The 27,005-nt window shown below is 30.4% G+C and overlaps 1 protein-coding gene and 1 long non-coding RNA gene across 2 annotated transcripts in view; one reads left to right on the top strand and one right to left on the bottom strand.

The window, feature by feature from the left end:
* The window catches only part of LOC147802182 (uncharacterized), a 73,511-nt gene extending 71,143 nt beyond the window's left edge, over positions 1–2,368 (bottom strand). The window contains exon 1 of the long non-coding RNA XR_015429698.1: positions 2,045–2,368. This is a non-coding gene — a long non-coding RNA (uncharacterized LOC147802182). The remainder of the gene's footprint in view (positions 1–2,044) is intronic.
* A 17,035-nt stretch (positions 2,369–19,403) lies between these two features.
* LOC107450665 (homeobox protein Hox-B4-like) overlaps positions 19,404–27,005 on the top strand; it is a 48,253-nt gene continuing 40,651 nt past the window's right edge. The window contains 1 exon segment of the mRNA NM_001323820.1: positions 19,404–19,862. Within this exon segment, the coding sequence (NP_001310749.1) occupies positions 19,421–19,862 (442 nt within the window). The 5' untranslated portion in view covers positions 19,404–19,420.

Genomic DNA, 27,005 nt, shown 5'->3' with positions numbered 1-27,005 from the left:
CATTTTTATTTCTTGTTTATTATTTAAACACTTCTATTATTTATTTTATTTTAGATGCTTTTTTGATTCTTTTTATTTCTACCCGTACTAAAACTTGTCAAATGAGGTACATATAAAACTAGTATAGGAGTTCCAAGCGAGTGATATTGATGTTTCACCAAATGCTCTGTAGCTTGGAGGTAGGGGTCCAAAACCCATCGTGAGCCTGGATGCAGGCCCGTAGCCAGGCGGCCCCCCCCCCCCCGAAATTCTGCGATTCAAACTTTTTAGTCTTTCTTTGAGCCTCTCAGTAAAAAGAAAAACAAAAACTGTCGAATCAAACCTTTTATTAACTAACTTTATTAAGCATATTTCGGGATATTCCGGTTTGTCCTAAAAAAGTAATCGAAAAATATTCTTCAAATCCTCGTCGCATGTCTTTGTAAACTTTGTTTACAAATTGATTATAATTATTATGCAATAATAATTGAAAAATATTTATTATGTAATATTAATTGAAAAATAATTATTGTGTAATATTTTTTAATTACTAGTTTAACTTTTGCAAACAACAGAATAAACAATATTTGTTACAATGTTTTCCCCCTATTTTGCATGTCTGAAACCGTCCTTGCTTCTTACCATATCCCCCCCCCCCCGAAAAAAAATCCTACCTACGGCCTTGCCTGGATGTACCTTTGACCTGTTCTTCTATTAATGAGTGCTATATGTTCTTCACCTTTACAAGAACTTGTAATTCATACTTAGTAATGAGCACAGAAGCCTGCACATGTATAGGAAGGTTGTTTAAATCGTACCACTTTTCACTTTGATTTTTATCAATCAGAAATCAATAACAGTACATTTGAAGTATTTTAATAATAAAATACAGCTATTCAGCAACATATTATTATTATTTTGATAACAATATTCGTGCAATAAAACTTGAAATTAATTGATTTCTCAAGGTCTGCAAGCGGTACGATTTAGAAAACTCAGATTCAGTTGTCTAACTCATTTCAACAGTTCCCTAAATCGTACCAACCTCAGAAATGCTCAGTATTTATTATTAAATGAATAAGTAGATCAAGTAGATAAGGATTTAACCTGAAACACATACTTAATAGCTAAAACATTACATTTTTGAGAAATCATAAAAATAGTAACTCTATTATAAGCCTATAAATGTTAATGGACCATGATGTTGAGCGCGACAATATTCACACATGACTTTTGTAGGTGCTTTTTGTTACGACTACATCTTTTTAAGGTCTAGAACAAACTTTTTTTTAGTCAGATTTTAGAAATGGGGAAATTGTTTCGATTGAAGTCTTCAGCAAAGAAGAGTAGATTGGTCTATCAAATCACATTATTAAACCAATAATTACTGGAACATTTCTTGAATAAAGAGATGGTTCAGCATTTAGATGTTTTTCCTCACCTTTTTCTTCTTGAGAAAAAGAAAAAGAAATATCATCAGGATATTAAATATCATTAAATTTATTGGAATAGTTTCGTTTCTCCCCAATTGATTTGTATATAGATTGTGGTTTTTCGGATTCAAAAAGCCTGTTTAGTTAAACATTGACACACCAGAATATTTAAATAAATTTTAACCAGAGTTCTCATTAGTTGGTGTCTTATTGTAACACTTATGAGATGAGAATTTTGGTACTGATTGAACGTTAATTCAGATACAGCTCTCTGCTCTTTTTCGACAGTTTGCAGCAAGTACAGTTTAAATTGCTTATCTATGTCCCTAAAAAGTCTACATATTAAATAGTTGAAGTTGATACATTGTTCCTAAATCGTATCGGTATGATTTAGGACCTACACTAGGTACGATTTAGACTTAAACATAGTGTTGTATCAAACCTCCAACAACAGTTAGCTGGCAAAGAAACTAGTAGACTTGAATGTAACAGAATTGAATGTAGCATAATTTGCTTAACAATTATATGATGTCTAGAAAAACCAATACTATAATCTTGCTATATCCTTACACAACATGTTTAAAAGTTACATTGAAATCTTGTAAAATTCATAAATTTAAATAAAAACTTACCACATGTACACTACGCACAACGACTTGATTCTTCTGCATGAACAAACAAAAACTTCATAATTTATCCCCTAGAACGCTCTGTCCACAATGCTTATTTAGAAATCAGAATTGGTACGATTTAGGTAACTTTCCTCTACGTTAGCAATAAATAAAATTATATTCCTATTTAAGAAATCATTAGTCACAAAAAATATTTTCAAATGTTAGAATTACTTCAAAGATCAATCAGGGAACACATCAGATTATAAGGCGTATTACTATACTTAGTATATTCGAGTCTATCGACAACGGATGAACTAGTGAATTACTTCCTTAGCTTATTACCACACCAAACGGAAGTGACAAATAGAAATAAATCGCATTTCCTTATTCACACCGCAACTTTGATCAAAGTTGGAATCGAACTGATGACTTCCTACTTTTTACAGCAATAAAGATAGCCAAAATCAGACGTATCTGGCAGGTGTGCATCATATAATCTAGAAATTATGTATTGAATTGAAACGAAATGTCTGAGTGGTTAAGGCACTTAGCTGTCATTGGAAATGACTGGGTTCGATCTCCAGAGGTGGCTTACTGCCAGAACAGCTTCAGATCGATGGGTATCAGCATGTCTGGGAAGTAAATCAGCATTGCGCGTAATGCTGACCACATGGCCAACCATGATGTCAAAAGTTTTACTTCAAACTCATGCTAAATTGTTGTTGTAGTTGTAGTTCATTTACGTGGCACTAGAGCTGCACAATGGGCTATTGGCGACGGTCTGGGAAACATCCCTGAGGATGATCCGAAGACATACCATCACAATTTTGATCCTCTGCAAAGGGGATGGCACCTCCGCTTCGGTAGTCCGACGACCTGCACGCGAAGTCGAGCACTTTACGATAGAACAGTTTAACGAGGACCAATACCGCACACCCTCGGTCCCTACGCAGACTAATCCAAGTGGTCACCCACCCGCACACCGACCGCAGCCAGTGATGCTTGACTTCGGTGATCTGCTGGGAACCGTGTCTTAACAATCAGTCCACTGCGGGACCATACTAAATTGGAAGGCAGATAAGAGGATTTAACATAAAATAGGATTCTAATCTGGAAAAAAACTCATCCTCCGTCATATATTGTGTGGTTAAACAATAGTATTTAAAATTATTAACTTTAAAGTAGTTTAGGAAATTAATGTTTGGGCTGATGCCCTTGATTTGAATCCGGTACATAAAGTTCGTCTAGTATCTATCCGCTGATCTTCCTTTAATTTAAAATTCATCCGATTTTTTGAATGTCAAGCTCTTTATGAGATTATCTTACAAGCATTTTCAAAGCCGCTTTAATCTATTTTTACAGATACCTTGCATTATTTATGGTTGTCTATATAACTGGTCCCGCAATCGACTGATTGTAAAGACACGGTTCCCAGTAGAACACCGAACACAACCATCACTGGTTGCGGTCAGTAAGCGGGTGGGTGACCACTTTGATCAGCCTGCGTTGGGACTGCGGGTGTGCGGTATCGGTCCTCGTTAAACTGTTCTACCTTAAAGTATAAATAAAAAGCTACCTAGCTGTCTGTCTATATAACTTGTGCATTTCACAGTTCCATTGAGTCTCAGTGGCAGAGAGATATTGTTCTTTCGTCTAAAGTCCAGAAGCGTAGAGAGTGATTGTTTGATTTGTTCATTTACGTCGCACTAGAGCTGCACAATGGGCTATTGGCGACGGTCTGGGAAACATCCCTGAGGATGATCCGAAGACATGCCATCACAATTTTGATCCTCCGCAGAGGGGATGGCACCCCCGCTTCGGTAGCCCAACGACCTGCACACGAAGTCGAGCACTTTACGGTAGAACAGTTTAACGAGGATCAATACCGCACACCCTCGGTCCCTGCGCAGACTGATCCAAGTGTTCACCCACCCGCACACTGACCGCAGCCAGTGATGCTTGACTTCGGTGATCTGCTGGGAACCGTGTCTTAACGATCAGTCCACTGCGGGACTCCAGAAGCGTAGAGGTAACGAGATCAATTTTGGCATTATATCTTCGTGTTGTCTTTCACTAGTTTCTGTGGAGCCTCCCTGGCCTAGCAGTATTGCCGGCCAAACGTTGTGCAAAGCGTGGAGGTAGCGGGTTCGAATCCCGCCGTAACCCTGGATGTATTCTTCGTGATGTCCTTCTCCGAATTGTTCTATCTGTCCTTCTACTTGACAAAGGCTTATAAGACTAAAAATTGAGCACACAAGCCTGCAAATGCATGTAATTTCAATAAAGTTAGTTTCTGCTATCTGTTCTTCAATTTGTCATGTTCATGCTCCATGTTTTACTCGCTTAAGTAAAACAAGTTGTGTTAGTGTCCTTTATTTTTATTTTGTAACTGATAGGATTGAATTACAATTTGTTTCTTGTTTGCACATTTATTAGTAGTTTAGATTTTTCTAATTTGCTCCATGCTTGTTTTTGGCATTAACTATTGTGCCTAGGTATTAACATTTATCAACATTTTCGAATGTGGGAAGATTCAATCACCCTTTGCTCGCCAGATTGTTTTGGTTGTGTTTAAAATTATTTTGAATCTGATGAAACCTGATTACATGAAACCTGACTTTTAAGGTGTTTTTGGTGCATGATGTTTACATTTTCGAAATATTAGTTTCGTGATACATTGTCTTGTGTGTTATATCGAAAGCTTCAAGTTCCAACAGGTGAGCATTTAAATCTTAACAGATGCTATTTGTTGCTACTGATAAAATGAAATAGACAAATTCATTTATTAGAAGTCCTTATTAACATTATCCAGGGCTTATTGGAAAAAAAATGATAAATGTTTGTCCCACTACACGGGGCTAGTATGGATAAACTTGATAACTTGTTAAGTAGTCATTTATTTTCAATTTAAGAATTATTGGAGAACAAATACTGACATAGATTAATTAAAACATTAGTTTGTAATGGGGAATTTTATTATACTTAAAAATACATTTTGAACACAAATCAAAACCAATTTGAAACCGTTATTCAATTTGGTTCATTTAATAAATATTTTGAATTTTTTTAAAAAGTAAAATAATTGAAATGTTAACTTTAAATGTGTATTCAGATGCTGTGCTAGTAGTTCTGCCAGTTACTGGCTATGTAAGTTAGGTAGTTATTTCTTCTCTTGATATTTGTGATTTTCTTTTCTGGAAAAACGAGTCTCATTAACTTTATACCCATCTTCATTCTTAAGAATTGAACATCATAATCTCCGAGTCCGTAAACAACTTCCTCTCTACCATAACATAATGCACAACAATGCTTTTTATTTAAAAAATAATGTCTAGTATAAAGTCATCAACTTTTATTTAGTCAGTGTTGTCAAGAAAAGCTTACATTTACTTGTATAGATCTTATGTCATTGCGATTTAAAAATACTAGTTGCTAACTTAAAAATGAAAAAAACCACTTAAAAATGTCCACTGTCCATGTTACCACCACACTGTGTAGCTCAACGAAGACATGTTTGTTTATGCCTAATTCTGATTGATCCTGCAGTGGACTGATCGCTAAGACACGGTTTCCAGTAGAACACCGCAGTCAAGCATCACTGACTGCTGTCAGTAAGCGAGTGGGTGACCACTTGGATTAGTCTGCGTAGGAACCGAGGGTGTGCGGTATTGTTCCTCATTAAACTGTTCTACCGTAAAGTGCTCGATTTCGCCAGCGGGTCGTCGGACTACCGAAGAGGGGGTGCCATCCCCTCTGAGGAGGATCAAAATTGTGATGGCGTGTCTTCGGATCATCTTCAGGGATGTTTCCCAAACCGTCGCCAATAGCCCATTGTGCAGCTCTATTGCGATGTAAATGAACTACAACAACAACTGATTGACCAAAATTATGCAGAACGAAAGAAGATATTGAAATAGGTAAGAAAACATTACAGCCTCATTTATAACATATTTCCACCTTCAGTTGAAACTCTGAAAATAAAAAAATTTTCATAAAAAAGTAAAGACAAAATTTTAAAGTTACTTTTATGCATTAAGAACCCTCTTTTACAAAATTTTTACTAAACTATTCACAGTGTGATTATGAAACTGCACATCAAAGTGTATACAAGTTTTCCAATTTACTACATCTCACAGAGGAGAAATGTCCTTTGAACAAAACAAAAGTTATTAAATGTGTCCACTTCAGCCCATGTCTTCACTAACCCCCTCTCACTCCTCCTTTACTTTTACTCTAATGGGGCTTGTTCAAATTTACGTAAGCACCCACGGAAGGAGGTTTTGTGAATTGTTCACAAGGAGGGAGTAATGTTAAATTTTTATGTTTTAAACGAAAAAAATTGTAACAAAACGATTTGGAAAATAATTACACTTGGAAAAGATTCAAAGTTTAAATAAAAGTTACATTTGGAAAAGAAGTGCAATAAAATTTCTTCGTGTAGTTTTAAAAGTATTTAAAATTAATTATAACTTTAATTTTGCTTTATGCTAAGTTAAATTTTTTTTCATTTGAATTTAATCTTCAAATTCCTAAAGTTCGATTACTACAGCGAAAGTTGAGGCAAAAAACAGGGTATTCCGATTTTCTTGAGAGAGCATAGGACACTTTGCTTACTTTTACTGGCAAAGGGCGAGAAGTTCAAAACTGCTAGAAATATGCTTACGCAATACTTGAACGGGCCCGATCAGTGTAAATTAAAAATTGCCAATCAATCATTTTCTAGTACATTTTTATTCATTATGGCTTTTATTTTTAAAAATTCCGGTTGTCTCTGGTTTAACGATCACTGCTACGGTTTAACAAACAAATAGTCTCTGTTCCCATGCTTTCGTAGTAAACAAGCTGTACTGTATTGTCAAAAGTACAATACAAAATAATATTGAAAAGTATTATGTGAACTTTCATTTTTCATATTATGGATGCATTGAAATTTATTTTAAGAGCAGCTACTTTGAAATTTTGTGTAATAGCATTATAATTTATAGAAAAGTGTTTGTTTGGTAATCATTCAAAAAATTCGAAGAAATAAAAATCATTCGAGGCAAAAATGGGAAAGAGGGGGGTGAGTGGTTTGATCCTCCAAACTTCTTCATTAATATAAAGGTCTAGAACAACATCGCCATCTGTCGTCGCCGAGTTTTCCAAACCATCCATTATATAGAAGGACGTTTTGCCCGGGCAATTTGTTTTTGCCCCTTTGTCCTTTTCACTACCTTTCTTCGTCAAATGTCTTCATTCATCAAACAGAAACTCAGCTTATCGATCTGATGGCAAAAACAGACACTACGACAAATATTATTTTCTCCCAATTTTTTTTTTCTCTTTTTCCTTTATTTTCCATCTTCTTCGGATTTTTTTTTTTTTTTCGTATCGCATTAAACTTTTCGAAATTCGAAACTTGGGTTTTTCGATTAGATTGGTCGGGAGCGTTCTTCTCATGCTAGATCGAGCACAAAGATCGAAATGAAGGGCAATTGCCCCTAAAAAGGAAAAAAAAAAAAAAAAGGAGTATTGAACCCGTTGTTCTCATTGATGTTTGGTAAGGATATATTGCAGAATTTATAGAGTAAACAGTTTGTAGTAATGAAGAAATGCGAAATGGGTTTAGGAAATGCTTGAGTTTATATATCGAATTAAATGTTTGGATAAAACTTTAAACTTGTTCGAAAAACTTTTATAGAAATGTTTTATTCGTTTACGATTTTGATTAAGTATTTACTCAAGTAAAAGCTACGTAATTAATTATAAGCTATAACATTTTTGGAGAAAGTTTGCTTACTCTTAGACAAATCAGTTCAGTATTGAACCATAATATAGTACAAATTTGCTGCAATCTTAATGAATTAAAACATCGATCAGTTGAAACATCTTTTCGCTCAATTCGAGTTTATTTATTTATTTTTTTTTTATATAACCATCGTTGAGCAGCGGACCCTATTTTTTTACGACTACTAATGTTCAAATCCGTAGCCTTCTAATTTTGAATCCAATCCTGAAGACAAGGGAACTCCTAGATCAAGCATTGAGTGGAATTTTTCCTCCATGGGGAACTTTTTGATGGAACTAATCCTCATTCGCGTTACATGGAGAGGAAAACCACGAACACCTCCCACGATTCGCTTGACTGCAAGGGGACTCTAGCCTGTGATCCGTCTACCACTGAAGATATCCATAACATTTTAATTTATTTTATAACCGTCCTTGAACAGCCGCCCCAATTTTGAGTTTACGACTGTAATCGGTGCAAGCCGGGTGCGGGACTCGTATCGAGCAGCCATTGCTGGGATTCGAACCCGGTCACCTCACTGGAAAGCGAACGCTCTATCCCCTGAGCCACCACAGCTCTCAATTCGAGCTTAGGAAGTAATAAGGTTGGCATAAAACTAAGTTGCAGAAAATTTGAACCATATTATCATTCAATGTGGACCAAAATTTTTAACAGTTCACTCATCAACTGCTCTCTTGAAACAGATTTTCCAGCCAAAGCAACTGCGTTTGAAATTGAAAATTGTATGAGCAAAAAAAAAGTTAGAGCATTTTAAAATTTCATGAACTCTAAAAGCATATTTTAAAATTTCCTTGACACTGGTCACATAGTATTTTAAAATTTCGTAGAAATTGGAAGCATAATGTTGTAAAAATTTATGAACACTAGTAGCATATTTTAAAATTTTATTGACACTGGCAGTGTAGTATTTTAAAATTTCATGAACACTGGTAGCATAATGTTTTGAAATTTCATAAACACTTGTACCATATTTAGAAATTTCATGAACATCGGAGGCATAATATTTTAAAATTTCATAAGCATTACTAACATATTTTAAAAAATCATGAGCGCTTGTATCATACTATTTTAAAATTTCATGAACTCTAGTGGCACATTTTATAATTTTCTAACCGCTATTAGAATATTTTAATATTTCATGAACACATGTAGAATATTTTAAAATTTTCACGGGCAAAGGTAGCACATTGAAATTTTATGTGCACTGATTGCGCGTTTAAAAACTGTATGAGCTCTAGTAGTATATTTAAAAGTTGGTCCAACTGTGACAAACCGAAACGGTAAAATCTTGGTTTCTTATTCAATTTTTTTCGAAAACTCCAATAATCCATAAAATATGCTTCAATTACACAAGAAGTATAATTTGAGCAAAATTCCAAAAACATTTCTTGAAAGAAGAAATAAAGAATATAATGATTTTGGAATTTCTTATTCGAAAAAAATTGACTAATTTAATTCAAAATTTGGAATTCGTCATTTAAAAATTCAGTTTGAAATAATATAAAAATACAATTCAAAATGTTTTAGTTATTTAATTGTTCAAACAATAATAAATAATTGTATAACGTTTTATTTCGCTTAAAAATTTATATCGGTAAACTAGTTTCATAATTATGCACGAAAGAGTTTTTATTTTCTTAAAATCAAGAGTTCAAGAGATATGTTCAAGAGTTAAGGGAAATTGACATATTATGGTCTGAACTTATCACCTCTCTCCTGATGAAATAATTAGAACCATTATTTCTAGATTGTGGCTACTTAATTTACATATTTTAAGGATCAAAAATTCAAATCCTTCCAAAAAAGAAAAAAGAAGTAAATATGTTTATTTGAAGAAAGCTTTCTTACAGGGCCAAGATAACTTGGTTGGTAGGGCGTTGGGCCCATGCCTAAAAGGTCGTGATTTCGATCCCTGCTGGCCGAAGACTCCCCAATGGTTACTGGTGCACGTTAAATCTGACGGATCACAAAGTCCTCCATGCTCCCATAGCAAATCAAAACCGCTGGGGGTACTGAATTGGAAATTGATCGTTTTCTGATTTTGGTTAAAATTATACGATAAATGATTACGAAATTACGATTTGGTTGAATGAATGGATGCACGAAAGGCTCCACCCTATAATGGGGCTCTGACGTGCGTTTTGGTCGTGGATGGCGCCACTGAAAAACAAGAAATACACCCTCTACCTTTAATTGGCTCGGTTTCATCAAGCAGGCTTGCTTGTTGGCAAATGGCATTAGAAACAGCAACAACAAGTTTTGTGTCTGCTTCGTAATCTAAAATATTTTCTACACGCCAATTAATTAGAAAATTTATTTAAGAGTATTAAATTTCCATTAAGATCCGGCGATGAGATCAAAAGTTATCCACGTATGTTTTCTATTTTGCGCATAGTGTTTTTTTTTTTGTGTGTGTGTGCAGCTGATATTTTCATACTCGCTGTTCACTCTTTAATCAAAAAATTTTATTTTTAAAATACTGTTTTACCCTATCCAATTGTTATGCACGGATTCAAACGTGTACCCAATATAATTATAATACAGGCCCACCAAATATTCGTTTTCTGTTTTCTTAATCAACGGCCTTTACCCTTACTCTTTATAACTATGCAAATTTCTTTTTTGAGAAAGCCCCGCATCCAAAAACTTTATTCACTTCTGCTCTCGACCTTCCAGAATGCAACGGTTGGTTACCCAGCACACGGGGAGGGAGGACGAAATAAGATTATCATAAGCATAGCCACGGTCTGCTCAGGGAAGCTTAACTGCAACCCATGCAAATGTACCTCAAAGAATAAAACCCCCAAGCCCTTCTCGGGCGACCTCCAAACATTTTGAACGGGGAGGGGGGTAAAGCAAGAAGAAATTTCTGTTTTCCTAAACAAAATCTCCTCTCCCCACCCCACCACTTGTCTCCTTATCAGTTCCAGTAGATTAACTGAAAAGGAGCTATTTGGGGGATTTTTAAAAAGAGGGAACAAACTATAAAATTCCCATTAACGTTATCCTCGCGATTTAAGGAGTCAATGTTATGTAACTTAATTTGGATAACTCAGTTAGCCTTTTATGTATCGGAACTCCAGAAGACGTCTATTTTACCTCTATGAAAAATTAATTTTATTTTACCTACTTTACTAACGGGGGAATTGTAGAGGAACATAATACTTTTTTACCATGCAAATTTTTTTCACATAACTCTTTCCAATCACGGTTTAATTATTTTATATTGTATTTTATACGAATTTCATTATTTTAAGCAGTTAATTTTCGCTCATTCGTTAATAGAACTTATGATTTTTAAAGAACTTTTTCGAATATTAACAGCACCTAACGTTTTCTGCAAATTTTGCCAAAGTAATAATTAAACATAGAATCTTTATTAGCTTGTGTCCTCATCAGTTTCAGTAGATCCCCTGAAAAGGAACTATTTGAAGGATTTTCAAAAAGAAGAACAAATTATGAAATCCGGATTAACTTCATCCCCACGATTTAAGGAGTCAATTTTGTATAACTTAATTCAAATATCAGTTTATTCTTTACGAGTCAGAGCACTTTATGACTTCTGTTTTACCTCTATGTAAAGTTTATCTTGTTTAGCCTATTTAATTAAAAAGGAAATGCAATGAGTAGATGGTAATACTTGTTTATCAATTTAGCATAGAAAGTGTTTTAAATGGATTGCAAATTAATTTTAATGACGATGGATCCGAGTAATTTTTAAAGAGATTTTTCTATAACTGTTAAGTCATAAGCTAGTAGTTTTGAAAGAGCTTTATTTAAACTTAACTAGCTCAAGCTAATAATTTTGAAAGAGCTTTTTTTAATATTAATAAGCTCAGGTTAGAAGTTCTTTAGGGCTCTTTTCAATTGAAGAGCGTTTTCAATTAGCAAGTTTAAACTAGTAATTTTTGAAAAAGGTTTTTCCAGTATTACTAAGCTTAAGCTAGTGTTCTTAAATATCTCTTTGATCAATATGAACAAAAGCTAACATGTAGCGAATTTGCTACTAAAAATTTAAGGTAAGAATTTTTCTGGTTTCGAATTTCATTTGCATAACATTTTATGAATTGAAATTAGAATAGTATCCTTTGTTATGTTTGAATGTTTGGAAAATAAAGCAAACGGAAAAATTTTGTTAGATAAACATTTTGCTGTGCCCAAATGAAAAAAATTAATTGAAACTATGAAATAATTCTCTAAGAATTTGTTTTTGGATAAGAATTAAATTTCTTCTACATTAAGCAATTGCAGTTTTTTTTAAAGCAAATACTCTGATTATTACAACACTAAATTTTTATTATAATCAAAAATAAAAATTATGTTATTTAAGAAGTTTGCTACAACACTCACTGCTCCTAATATTGCTGTATATATATATTTGTTATATATATTGTTGTATACATATATATTTGTATATATATATATATTGTTGTATATATATGTATTTTTTAATTATAAAATAGGAAAAAAATAAACATTTTACGGCGAACTGAGGTTATATTTTTGTATAATTTTTTACAAGCTATTATTCCTTAAAAGCAATTGAAGTGAAGCTTGGGACACTCTACTCTTTCATGCGTGCTTTAATGAAGTATATGCTATGTTTTTCTCGATGCATCTATGCATATAATTAGAAATATATTAATAAAAGTCATTTTAAATAATTAAAAATTGTCTTATTATTCTTAAATTCTCTTATTCAGCAATTATTAAAATATTATTATTTGCATAGTTTTTACCACTTTTGCATGTCATAAAAATTAATAATTAGCTCATTGTAAAAAATGCTTTTATAAACTTTTAATTTTTCACTAATTAATGAGAAAAGATTTCAGATAAACTAGCCAAACGAAGAGAGCTCAATGTAAATAATTTTCAGCAATATACGATATTAATGTGACTTGTCTTTTTTTTAAAAAACTATTAATTGTTATTTAATGACTCAATTTCCCTTCTTCCTTCTTAAAACATTTCCATTTTTGCAGACTTAACGTGCACCAGTCACCATTGCAGCAGTAAAAGTACTTTGCGTAAAAAAAAGCAAATACAAATAAATAAATAATAAATATAAACAACAAAAATAAAAAGAACACATGCATACATATATATTTTTTAATATTTCTTTTTCTTTCGGTAATAGCATTTAAAGTGCACAAAAAGCATTCCCAAATCTTTATCAATTCAAAATCGCTTACATGATTATGTTTCATCACTGAGGAATTAAATCAGCAATTTTTTTTTTTAAAAAGTCTTTTGTAATTTTATTAAATTTCAAAATAATTAAAGTCATTATAAGCCCCAATTGAATTATATTTTCCATTTTCCAAAATATTTATTTGAAGATAAAGCATTGTGTATCTCTTCTTAAAAAGATTTCGCATTTTGCTACTTATATTATATAAAAAAATTTTCTGGGAGAGAAGCATCATTCTTCATATTTTAAGATATAAATTATGTCATCATTCAACTTAGCTTACATGCTTTAATGCACATTTTTTTCTCCCTTTTTTATCATTTATAAAACAAATTAATATTCAATCTTAGTTGATTAAAAACTTCAATCGATTCAAAAATATTGAAATTGAAAATAACAGTAGCTTGAAACATGCCGACTGTCATTTTCAACTTAAATATTTTTGAAATGTTTGAAGTTTTTAATCTAGAAATATCTAACCGCTTCAGTTTCTTGGTATTATATATTTAAAATTCAACATGTTAAAATAAAAAGTATATCGAAATCTAAGTAGTCTATACTAAAGAATGAGGGATTCAAAATCCAAAAAAAGTTTGATTATACAATGGAACTCGTAAGTGTTCTATTAATGGCCATCCATCTCCACTCTATTCTTTTTCAGCAATCAAACAGGTTTTGAACATTTCAGTCCCATCGCCATCAATAGGGATTTCTGAGATTTTAAAAACATTTCTATTTTTCCTCACTACTTCTCTTGTCATCTTGAGTTTCCGGTTACATTTTTGATAATTATTTCCTCATTTTTCATTAATATATTTGCTAAACCGGTTATTTTTCAATAAAATGAAATATATTCCTTAGATTAAGAAACATAATACTTAAGGGCGGTCATTACGGAACTTCGTATTTGAGACTGTGCTTTTCTAATGATTTAATATTTTAGTACGAAGAACTTTAAAAGCAAAATCTATTGCATGTTCTTATTTGAAACATGTTGACACTCTTCAGTTTCTAGAGTTATATGGTGGAATACATATTTCGTTTTTATATTAGTTTTTGAAGAATAGGGAACAATACGCGTATTTCATCATTGGGAAGAGATGCCATAAAAACCCATTGATCAATATATCTGTGGCACTAAGCTCACCTACGCGTTTTCCGCTTTTGATGCTGCCAAAGAGCGACGAGAGTTGGTCAATTAATCGTCCAACACGAAACTTGCATTTTCGGTTCAATGGGAGATCGAAGCACCCCCTTGCAACACCCCTCCATATGTTATCCATCATTCTTGTTGGTACCCACGGCATCCCCAGACCTTCACACACCATACTTTCAACAATACTCTCTGGAGACAAGAGATTCGATTCAACTTTCCTTAGGTTATTGTGCAATGAAGATCGAATTATTTTTTGCTAGTTCTTGTAAGAATTTTTTTCAGATTATCGTTTAAGAATTTCTGCTACTATCAGATTAAATTCCAAGGAATAAAATAAGCATCAACTTAAATAAACAATCGAACTTAATATTAAATTTAAATCCCTCAAGTATATTAATTGAGCCGTGGTGGCTCATGGGATAGCTTCCAAATGTTTTGGCAGTTCGATACGAATTCCACATCCGACTCGCCCCGACCACATTGCTGACGTAAAATATTCTCAATGGTATACGGATCATGGGTTAGAGTCACTTTGTCATTAGGTTAGCCATAGGAGGTTTTCCATGTTGCGCAAATTCGGAATAGTTCCTTCGGAAAGTCCTCCAAGAAGGGGAATTTCTCTAAATAAATATTGGATCCCTTGTCTTCTGGATAGGGTTCAAACTTACAATGTGCGGAGTTGTACATTGACAGCCGTGAACTCAAAATTGGGTTGGCTGTTCAATTACGGCTATGGAATAAAATAAAATATATTAATTTTAAAAAAAGGTGATACAGTAAATTTAAACAAAAACCTGATGCGTTCTTTGGACCTTATCTAGCATCCTTTTGGAATTTGGGAAAAACATGTTAAATATTTACATGGTGCTTTCAAAACAATATTAAAGGATTAAATATATAATGCAATAATTAAGTTGAATTATGATTAATTAAACTTAAAAAAGCTGTTTTGAGTGCTGGCAATATACAAGAAAAGAGACAACCACTTTAATGATTGTAAAGCAATAATAAAAAGAAAAAACTCATATTGAACTTTTTTTAGAATAAAGTTGACAAAAAAACTTTTTTAATAACTTCTTTCATGAATTAAACACAGTTTTTAAGCGATATATATAATACGGAAATATTTTAATGAAATCAGACTTAATTGCCATTAATATTATAAATGATAATAATATTGCTCTCATTATTATTGTCATTATTCACTACTATTCTTTTTTTTAAATCACAAATAAACAAAAAGAAAGTCATTATAAATAAATCAAATCAGCAGAAATGAAGCTTACAGATTAGAATTATCAATATTTATGTAAAAGGAAATATAACTAAGCATTCCTAATAACCTGACCCCCAACTGCTTTAATATAATTTTAATTCACAGTCAAAATTTTATCGACCTCGATAATGATTAGTCAGATTTGGGTTAATTTCAAAATGACATATCTTCTGTTTTATAATAATTTGTGAACTCTGATATGCAGGCTTTTATAGCTTAATTTTTAATAATTTTAATATATATGTATATACATGTTTAAAATGAAGAATAAAACAAAGAAAAATAATAGACAAATGGAAAAAAAGGGGGGGGGGAATAATAAGTAAAAAAATAACAAGCAACAGTTTTAAAAAAAGAAGAAAAAAAAAGGGGTGAAATTTTATTTAAAAAAAAAAAATATAATCTTTTCTTCAGCCCACACGATTATATCCGCAAAAAACTTTTGCTCCTCACAGTATTGTATTCATATATTTTGCTTTGGCTTTATTGATACAATATCAGAAAGCACTCTGTTTTGCCGATATAATCGTGTGGGTTAAAGAAAAGATTATATCTTTTTTTTTCCGGTTTTTTAAATAAAATTTCACCCTTTTTTTTTCTTTTCCTTTTTTTAAAACTGTTGTTTGTTATTTTTTTACTTATTATTCCCCCCCCCCTTTTTTTTTCTTCATTTATCTATTATTTTTCTTTGTTTTATTCTTCATTTTGAACATATCTAATGAGTTCTGTTTACTTGCAGCTTAAGCGCATTAAATGAAACTTATTGTTTTTCTTAACTTTCTTCATGTTTTCTTGCATTTTATTTATTATATATATATATATATATATATATATATATATATATATATATATATATATATATATATATATATATATATATATATATATATATATATATATATTAAATTAGGTAATTATGAAAAAAAATATTAATTTTTTTTTGAAAAGCATGGTTTATCTTTGTATTTATTTATTTATTTTATAGTTTTTTTTAACTATATAAACACTAAATTTTTTTTCTTACTTGCAATTAATGTAATTGTTAAATTTTTTTCATCGATTCACCTTTTATTCAATCAGTTTCTACTTTGGGAAATAAGTGCTTTAAGAAAATAACTATTTTATTTGAAAATAATTCAGCGAAATTCCAAAAAAATAACTAAACTAATGTATCAAATAATGTAGATTAAGAAATATAATAATGCATATATTAATCATTTAATAAAGCGTATGCCTAATTTAAGAAGCTAATCAATATTCAAATAAACCTTTTATATGAATATTGTTAATAAAATATTTGAACTTCGAAGTGAGGAGTTTATTTTCCTTTCAAGACAAATGAAAACAATCAAGTAGCAGATCGAAAACGCAATTTGGAGGCGGCCCCTGGGGAAATGTTCCATCGGGCAACTTTGTTTATTGAACAACAATTTCAGAAGCACATTGGACGGCGCAGCGAGTTTGGATTCAATTTCACAGTTCATTAAGAAAGAATGGAATGAGCCCTTCGAAGCACCTGGCTGTACTATATAACTGGAACACATCCGATACCCCCCATCACTCGATTGACAGTGGCTGATCTAAATGACCACTGGTCAGCAAAGTTCCGCTTTGACTTCGACAGAATTTCTTAAAAGTCTTGTGAAGTGCCGTTATCAGAGGATTAGTGAGCGAATTATGGCAAGATCCATCTATTTTTGGCGTTTGAATTGGATTTATTAGTTAATATTTATAAATTAGGTGATTTTGTTGCCAATTTTTGCAAATAATCTCATTTGAACTGACTTAGATTTTAATATACTTAGTAATTGCTTTATTTATTAACTTAGGTTTCTTTTCCGTTGGAACATAATTTTGATTTTGGAGATCTTGTTTGAATTGATTTGATGAATCAAATGAGGCATAATATTATCACATTATAATTTTAAATATGTCTCAGTATTACATATGATATGGTTTCTGTTAAAGGATATTTCTCTATTTTATTGTATAAGGTCCTTGATTTATTAAAATGTGTAAGTTTAGAAGCTAATGTATATATTTTAAAGAGTCTCAATGTTATTAAGAATCTGAAATTGTTCTTTCATATGAACTTTGAAACAAAAGCTCCTCTATCAAACAATTTCTAGAGATCCATAAACAGCTTCTGTACAAACTATTGATGTATTCTATTTTAGTCAAAATCATTCGATTTCAGTCAAAGCGTTCTCTGTATTTCTATCTGATTCCAGTGTTTACAAAAATATATGTAAATCGCATAGTATAATGGCAGTTTATAACCTTTTAATGAAAGTGAAAATAAATGTCAACTGACTGATTTTTCCCGAATAAGACATTTCAATATCTATTAGTAACAAATTATTTTCCAGGTTTATTCAAATTATTGAGCTACTTTTACCAACTATGTGAATCTACTTGTTGAATTTTGTGAATCTAGTGAAAAACTTATATTGAAGCCTCGATTCAGAAGCGTGTAGCTAAAAATTGTTTCTTCATAATCTGAAAAGTAGATTTCTTCCACCTCAGTTTAGTTTCAAGGCATAAATTAATCTTTAGAATTTGTACAAGACTTTGAGAAAATTACTTATTAACTAAAACAAATTAAATGCAATTGGAAGACTATGGAAGAACTGTTTCAGCGTGTTTGCTCAACTGTAACAAATAAACTTTGAATTGTGGGCATTTTTAAAAGGAATTTAATGCTTATTAAACTGACTTCAGTACGAAAATTCGAATTTAAATGTAAATGAGCAATTTTATAAATCTTGCTCGATTATGAAGTGATGTGCATCAGAACTCTGTCTTCAAAAACTTTTATTGAACGTTTATAACGAGTTAAATTTGAGCACGAATTAACGGTCTGATTCATCTACGTGTATTGTAAAGTGTGAAAAATTCATTTAATAAAATAGGTGAAGCAGAAAATTATATTTCTGACGGAGTCAGAAAAAAACTAATTAACCTACGTAATTCTGCAAAGACAAAGGAAAATTTATCCTACAATTCATTGAAAATTTTTTAAAAATTGTCTTAGATTTTGACTATTAATAGCCTTTACAAAATGAATTGTTTTTATTCTTTTTATAGTGAGTCATAATAAGAAGGAAAAAAAAAACACTATAAATAAAAAACTTAAAACTTTGAATAGTTTTTAACTCTATACATTATAAACATAGTAAAATAGACATAAATTTAATATTTATCTCTGATATCTTAAGAAATGTAACATATTAAGATTTTCTGCTCTAAATAATTTTGTGGTAAAATATTGAATTTTCGTCAAAAGAAAACGAAATATTGATGATCGATAAGTCAGTACTAAATAACAGTAATGAATACGAAAGAAAATTCTATCACATGATTAAATTAGAAAACAAAATTCAGTTTCGTAAGTAAAAAAAATTCTGACAATTATATATTATTATAATGAATCTAGAATGCTGAAAATAAACAAGAGAAGTTAAACTGAAAACGAACAGGATTTGTACCGAAAACGATTTGATCGTAAAAAGTTCGAATTTCGTTCCATATCGCTTTCGGAGGAGACAGAGAATTATTACGAAAGTTTGGGCTGGCTTTCCGATAAATAATTGCCCACCTGTTAATTTGTACCGTCGTTTTCAAGACGATTTCTCAGCGTTTTTACACCTTTCAGCTGTAGAAAACCGTTCTATGATGGTTTTATTTACAAAAGATAATCCATTTAGAGCTTTATAGTGTTCTCACAACGTCTCAATCACGGGTCCGAACCCGATTTGAGCCTAAGAAGTAGCGTGACGCGCGATCAACCGCCATCTTGGAGGCGGAACTGTCTACCATTCATCAACGTCGGAGCCTGCGCGAGGTCAGAGTGGAGTAACGTCATTGGTTCTATTCCCTTACGTCATATGCTAATTTATGGCTGTGGGAGGAGCTAATTCGGAGTTATACGACATCATCCTAAGAAAAATTATTTACCTTCCAATTCACCAGCAAAATTAATGACGATGTCTAGCTTTTTGATGAACACAGCTCAGTATGCTCAAGATCCAAAGTTTCCGCCGATAGAGGAATATTCACAGGGAAATTATATTCCGGATTACTATCCGCATTATGGAAGTTTTCATGCCGCACCCCCTGTAAGTTATGGCCCGCCGACCGAGAATGGGACAGCGGTCGGAGGCTATACGAGCCACGGCAATTCGCCGCACTATTATCAGCGATCGTGCAGTGTAAGTCAGCAAAATGCTGTCACCCCCCTCAGTGTTGATCATGTTGGTACTGATGACAGTCTTCATCATATTCACAACAGATCCTCGCCGGACAGTTCACCACCGCCCGGATCCCTCATACCGAGGTCGGACGCTCAAAATTCGGACTGTTCCGGGTCAGATAATCCTGTAATATATCCATGGATGAGAAAAGTTCATACAAATAATCCCGGTAAGTCAATTTTGCCTTTTATAAGATTTTTAACCATTATGATTCCTAATGAGTATTTTGCTTTCTACAAAATTTACATTTTATTTGTCCGTTAAAATGGCTATATATCATGTAAAAAGATTCTAAAAACAATTTTGTCGAGGCAGTTATAATTTGCTTTGAAGATTGAGGTTTGTTTTGAACATTAGCCAGGTTTGTTTGTCATGTTTTTTACGAAGATTTTTTTAACTGAAAAAGAAAAAAAGAACTGTTACCGATCGACGATAACCCGCAAAGAATTATTATCTGTATTTATTTATTTGACGCCAAGGGAGTTAAATTTGCATGTATTTTAAATTATGTTAACTTATCATATCTGTATTAGTTCATAGTAAACATTCAAAAAATAATTATTGATCATTCTTTGTTTAGAAAATAAACAGCGAAAAACACTCATTTGTTTGTTTTTTCTGAAAAAAAAATTTAAAATATAATTTTTTTGAAGAGTAGAAGTGTTTTTTGGATTCCGGTAGTTCGTCTGAAAATGATCTTATGTTAATTTGTATTAAGCTGCAATAAATTTCTATTTTGCTTTTTACAAAGTTTAATTTTTCGACATCGTTTTCTAATCCTTTTCCTACTAGGTTCACCTAAGTTCCTTTAAACAAATTTTTTCACTGTTTTTGTTTATTATGAGACTAAATAAGTTTCAGTTGTTTGTGTTTTAGTTTTTTTGGGAAGCTGATTCATGACAAGAGGGTTGTTAAAGTTTGCTTTTTCACAGGGCGATTCTTTCAGTTTCACTTTTCACTAATATTTTTTTTCCAGTTTACTAACAGTCAAATTTTCTTTCTGACTCTAAACTCTTTTTGTGAGCTATATTAAGTGGTCGTTTGCTTAGTGCTTTAAGAAATATTTTCGCGTTATTTTAAGTTTTAAATAGTTGATATTTTGTTTTTAGCGACAAAGCTAGCCCTGATACTTTATTAAAATATTTCTAAAAACAGTCCCGTCCCAGACTTTTACATGTTGACGCTTAAAAAATCTATATGACACTTAAAAAAATCTATCTACTTTCTTTGCGCAATGTTTTTATTTTGTTTATTGTTCGCAATGCAATTTTAAAAGTGATTTATTGTTTCCTTACTTTTAAACTAAACAAATCTCATTTATTTAAGCAGTGTTTTGCTGTCTACAAATAAAATATTCCCAGTGCATTCTTGCGTGTAATTATCTATAAATACAAATACATTGAATTATTGTTCACATTGAGGCTATAAAAAATTTATTACATACGTTCGTAACTTACTTTTTGTATATTAAAAAGAAGGATTGAAAAAAATGCTTGATTCTTAGGCATAAAAAATTGTTTTCCTCATGTCAAATACAGCACATTTTTTTTTTAAAGATTGCTTCTCGTAATCGCTTTGAACCTAGAAGATTTTTAAGCACGTTTTCTCACGAAACATTGTTTATGTTTTGGAAACAGTCGCTCATTATCTTAATGATCAATCGGAATTTCTGGCAATTATAGACTTGTTTGATGAATCATTCACTGCTTGTCTATATTTAAAGTATTTTATTATTATTGCAATACAATAAGTTCTCCTTTATTTATCCTTTATCAGTAAAAATATATCCATTTTAGTTATTACAGTTAGCTTGACATAACAAGATTTATGGTATAATTGTAGAATTTTGTTGTTAGAAATAAGAATCCTAATAGTTAATGAATATTGGCCTGAATATTAAATTATGAAAAATAACTGGTTCAGCTTTATTGCTATTCTAGCTTATAGCTAACATATAATATTACACAAATACATTTTAAAGTTATTGATTATAATAAATACATAATCCATTCGGTAATAATGCATTCATTTCTAATTACAAAAGTTTGCTTGAAATAATTTTTATTAGAATACGTCAAATTTAAGAATTGTTTATGATATCATTATTTATATATTTTGAATCTTGGAGAATTAAGAAAAGAAATGGCAATTAAGTAGTTTGCGCAATTACAATAGTCATTATTTAAGGTTTAAAAAAGGATTTGAATTCTAAAGAATTTTAAAAAATTCTTCATTGCGAAGAAGAGTTTCAAAAATACTTCTTATTTATGCAAATGTGACTTATTTTTGGATACACGCTAGCAATATAGCTGTTGTATAGCAATGCGTAGGTACTTCTAAGATATTTTGATTTAAAACTGACACATTGCATTAGTTTATTGAAAAATTGAAATTAAATTAAGATGCTCAGCTGATAGTCATTAATATTAAGTTTCATAATTGAAGTCATTTACTTTATTTTAAATTGCTAATGAAATACTGTTTATGGTATAATTAAAACTAGAATACGTATGCGCTGTAGATGTTTTCAAATTCTGTATTTTTAAATCAATTGCTTTGTTTACAAAGCAAACTTATGAAAAACCACTTCTCAAGAGAATATTTTCAAGCAGAATTGTTAATTATAATATTTCATTAAAACATTTTAAACAAAATTTTAAAAAAAGAAAAATGAAGTATCATATATATTTTTTTCTTAGAACTTAATACTTAAGTGAATTACTCGGTATAATTATCTGAACTTATTATTACTAGCATTTTAATTATTTGTAATTTTTTGTGTGAAATAAAATAAAAATCTGAGTTAAAAAAGTGGTTTAAGAATTCTTGAAATAAAAGTATTTTTTCTTCATTTTAACGATTAAAATATCATAGTCTTAATTTAACTCTTTTCATATTTAAATTACTTCAATTCAAAATTTTAGCATACATAAAACAAAAATTTTTTCATTCATGTTTAAAATATTGGTTTTTAAGTACTTTTAAAGAAGTACTAATTTTATAATACTTTAAAATAATACAATGAGTAAATTGGATGTGTAAAAACTTGCAAAATATGTCTTTTAAGCTGAATACACTAGCACGAAGACTATTTTTCTTATTTGATTGCTTATTTAAATAATAGATCATCCAAATAAATGTCTCATTCTTTTTGGAGGCTTTACTATTTGCTTTGTTAATTAAAAATATGTAATAATAATAATATTGAAAATTCTGTTTAAAACTAAGTTTTACAACAAAATTTAATTATCCAAAAAGAAGACATCACTTGTTAACTCAGAAATTAAAGTACATAGTTACATTTTAGGGATTACTTAGTTTTGATAAATCAGTACGTGAAAATTAGTTCTCTTCGAGAATTATTACACAGTGCTATCTGCATTGTGGAAAAACAAACCCTTTCTCACACAATTTTGTTTTTCTTTAATGAATTAGCTTTTATGGACATAACATGATGATTATGAAGTGATGCTTAGCTTAATGAATTGATTATCCATAATAGTGCAATGGAATGTTTGGCTATTCATTTGAAATTATAAGAGTTGATAGTGATTAAACTATCTCTTGACGCTCTTACATGAATGCTATCAGTTATTATTCTAACTGTATTGTTATTATTTGGAAGTACGTCATTTTCGTTTTCAAAAAATAATTTTTTGCATTTTTTTTCTCTTCTTTTTGCATGCATATTTATTCATTTTAAAGTATGAGAAAATCAAAAATTTCTATTTTTTTATAAACAATGTTTAAGACGACTTTAAGATTAGGATTTCTCAGATTATGAATTAAAATAATAATAATAATTACTTTAAATTTTTCAATTTCTATATGTCGAGGAAAATTTGTGTTGCTTATTTTCCAAAACTAGATATATATTTAAGTTGTAATTACACTTCTTGAAGACAGACATTTCGGAAGTCTGCAACATTTTTTAAAGCTCATAAGTTATTTCAAGTAAACAAACAGAAATTATTTTGAATTTTTTATGTTTATTATGTTGCTCGCTCAAAAGTATTTTGAATAAAAAAATTTCTAATCTAGTTTTTTTTGTAGGCAATTATCAACTGGTAGAACCAAAACACAAACTTAAAGCTCTGACAAAAGCTTAGTTTAATTTTAACTCACAGTAAATTTATAATTTGGTCTAGTGATAAGAATCAACATTGCAGAATGTCTTTATAATCTCACAGAAAAAAAAAAAAGAATTCTGGTAAAATTACTGCACTGTATAGTAATGGCAATACTGTATGTATGGTAATATCATAATTTTGATTAATAAAAATCAAAATATAGGGTATTTAAACCATTCGTTTGGTAATTTTTCCGTTCCTATGACATCGGTTTACTAGGAATTCAGGTTTTAAACATTACGGTTCTTATTACCACGTACTTAGAAAGAAATATAAACCTAAAAAGAAATTTAACCGAGTTAATGATTTCTATGAAATACTCTATCATGGTAAAATTACCAAATTTTAAAACGTTTATTGAATTTTAACTCTTATTGAAAAACCACATTATATTGTTAATTTTATCAAAATCATTACCAAAGAGTTACCGAGCTTTTTGGTGCTTCCATAGAGTCAAAAACAAGATAAATTTTATCATATTTTGTTAGTTTTGAGTTTTTACAATATTTTTTTTCTCAGTGTACCTTAAATATCGTTCTAAAAATTGTCTGTTGTCTATAGTCCATTTTTGAATATTCGCGACTTAAACTGAGTTAATATAACAGACAGAAAAAATTTATACATGTAGAGATAATATTTATTAATAGAAATCAAAGCATAGACTTTAAATAAGTCTGTTACTTGATAAATATCCTTAAAAAAAGCACAAAATATTCTTTAAAAATATTATTCTGTGAAAGATTAAAATTTAATGTTTCGATGCAGGTGTCAAAAAATGTAATGAATGGAGCTACGCTATTATTTCTAACGAAAATAGATTAAATTAAGTACTTTAAACTTCGTTATCCAATCTTGAAATGATTCTTATTTCTTATGCTTTAATGAATATATTTTCTTATACTTTAATGAAATATTTGTGATACAAAGCTTTATTCGCGGGAAATACAGGATTGTCCAAACTATGTAACGCACTGAGCACCGATAGTTTCCCTCATAAATTTTTTGTATAAGATAATCTGATAACGTTAAAACTATTACAGTTTTTATTTAACATAAATAGAAAAGTGTATTGTATAAGTGGTGGATATTTAGCGCATATAAAATATCTGCTGTTATCGTTCTCACTTTTTGAGGAGTAATATTAATTTGTTCCAGTAGAAAATTTGCAAGCAGTATTTTCTTTTTGATAGAGATAATACTTTCCTGTAGCTTTCGATCCACAGTGGTTCCAAACATTTCAAATCAAGAAATTTTTTGACACGCATTTTTTACCAATGGTATCTCAATTTGCTTGCAATTTTTCTTAAATGTAATCTATACTATTTAAAATGGGGCTTCCTATTGCATCAAAAAATAGATATTTTTTATAAATATTTTATTTTCCCCGAAATATAATTGTACAGTTTTCATTATATATATCTATAAAAAAGTATTGCTTGGTTAAAATGTAAGAAATTTTGCATAGTATTGTACTCATTTTATTTTTCTTTCCCATGAAATAAATCAATAAAACGTAAAGAGAATTTAGATCTTTTGCATAAAAATTTTGTATGTTTGGCTGTAATATCAATACGTAATAACATATAATAAGCCAAATTTTTTCAGGCATCTAACATAATTTTTTACTGTTCCTTCAAGTTAATAATTTACCTCTTAATCAAACAAATAATAAACATCAAAGTTATAAATAAAATTTTGATGATACTTTTTTCATTGAATAGGATGGGAATTTACTCTTAATCGCAGAAATTTGAGTTATGACTGGAAATTTAACATTATAAAGTTCGTTTTATGATTTTCAATAGAACATTGTTTGAGACAGAGACCCCTTTGTTTTTACTCAGACTGCTGAACGGAGCTTGATCGAAATTGAAGGATTTAAATTTTTTATAGTACCCCTAGGAAATCTTACTGGAACCCCGGTTGGATAACCCCTGTTTGAAAATTTCTATATCAGTGGACTCTTTTATCAAGTCTATAGCATTCTCAATAATCCTCAATTTAGTGGTCATAATATTAACTTTTATATAGACATTAGCACAATATAAAAATGTGAAGCATGCTGTAGAAAACAGAATATAATTTTTAATTTTATACTGTCTGATAGTTTATTAACTTGCATTTGGTGGAAAAGAGTGAGAGGATAAATAATTAATTTCTTGTTAATTCTTATAGTTTAATCTCATTTAATTTAGAATTTAAAAAACTAAATTACATACTGAATAATTTAATCTGTTTTTAAGAAGAATTATAAAAAAACAAGTATTTTTTTAAACGTTTAACATTGTGGATTTTTCACCTGCAAATATACTAATATGAGTTATGATTTCTGTATTTGTCGTCTTGAATCGAGGAATAAACCATTAGTAGGAGTAAAATATTTGAATAATTATTTAGGCTTTGGAACTGAAATATGAAAGGTAAGATGTGGAATCTTTAATGCAGTAAACATTTTGTAATATTCCCTTCAACTTAAATTAACCTAAAAATAAAGAAAGGAAGCTAAACGTTAAAAGATATTTTGAAATACTTGTTACCAGAAATAACCAAGTCCCTAAAGTCAACTAAATCTGACAGGTTGAAAATTACTTTTAAAAAATTATTGCAAAAATAGTTTGTAAAAATTATTAAAATTATTAGCTGAAAGGAATGTACAATAAGCAATCTGAATTTCCTTACTTTTATTATTTAATTTATATCTGTTTTAAATTAATTGTGTATGAGTAACAGAAAAACTTGAAAATTTTTGAAAACTTCTACAAAATATGAGATCTATGTTATTAAAACTATGCCAGTTCTGAAAAAATTTGCACAAGGATTACATTTCAAAACGTTTTGAGTAAAACTTAAGTTACAGGCAAGAAAAATTTAAAAACATTTTTATTCGAGGAGTTTCAGGATTTTTTTAAAATATTTTTTTCTTTTTATAAACTGAGTAACTTGAGTATTGCTTTAAAGAAAGTAACGTTTCGTAATTCTATTTTAAGGTAATCCAAAAATTCAAAGGCATAGATTACTTCAGTAAGTTTAAGGAATATGTGTTAATATTCTTACTAAGACATGGGATGGGAATTGCTTGTTTTTTCTTACATAAGAAGGCGCCTAAAATTGTGAAAAACATATTTTTCGTTTTATTTAAACGCCCCCATAAGTTCTTTTTTTAAACAGGGCAGCATGTCAAA

This window comes from Parasteatoda tepidariorum, chromosome 10 (genome assembly GCF_982258835.1).
Source record: "Parasteatoda tepidariorum strain Cologne lab strain chromosome 10, Ptep-v5.0, whole genome shotgun sequence".
Classification (NCBI taxonomy): Eukaryota; Metazoa; Arthropoda; class Arachnida; order Araneae; family Theridiidae; genus Parasteatoda; species Parasteatoda tepidariorum.
Note: the sequence above shows the minus strand (reverse complement) of the source record. Positions and strands in the feature narration are given on the sequence as shown.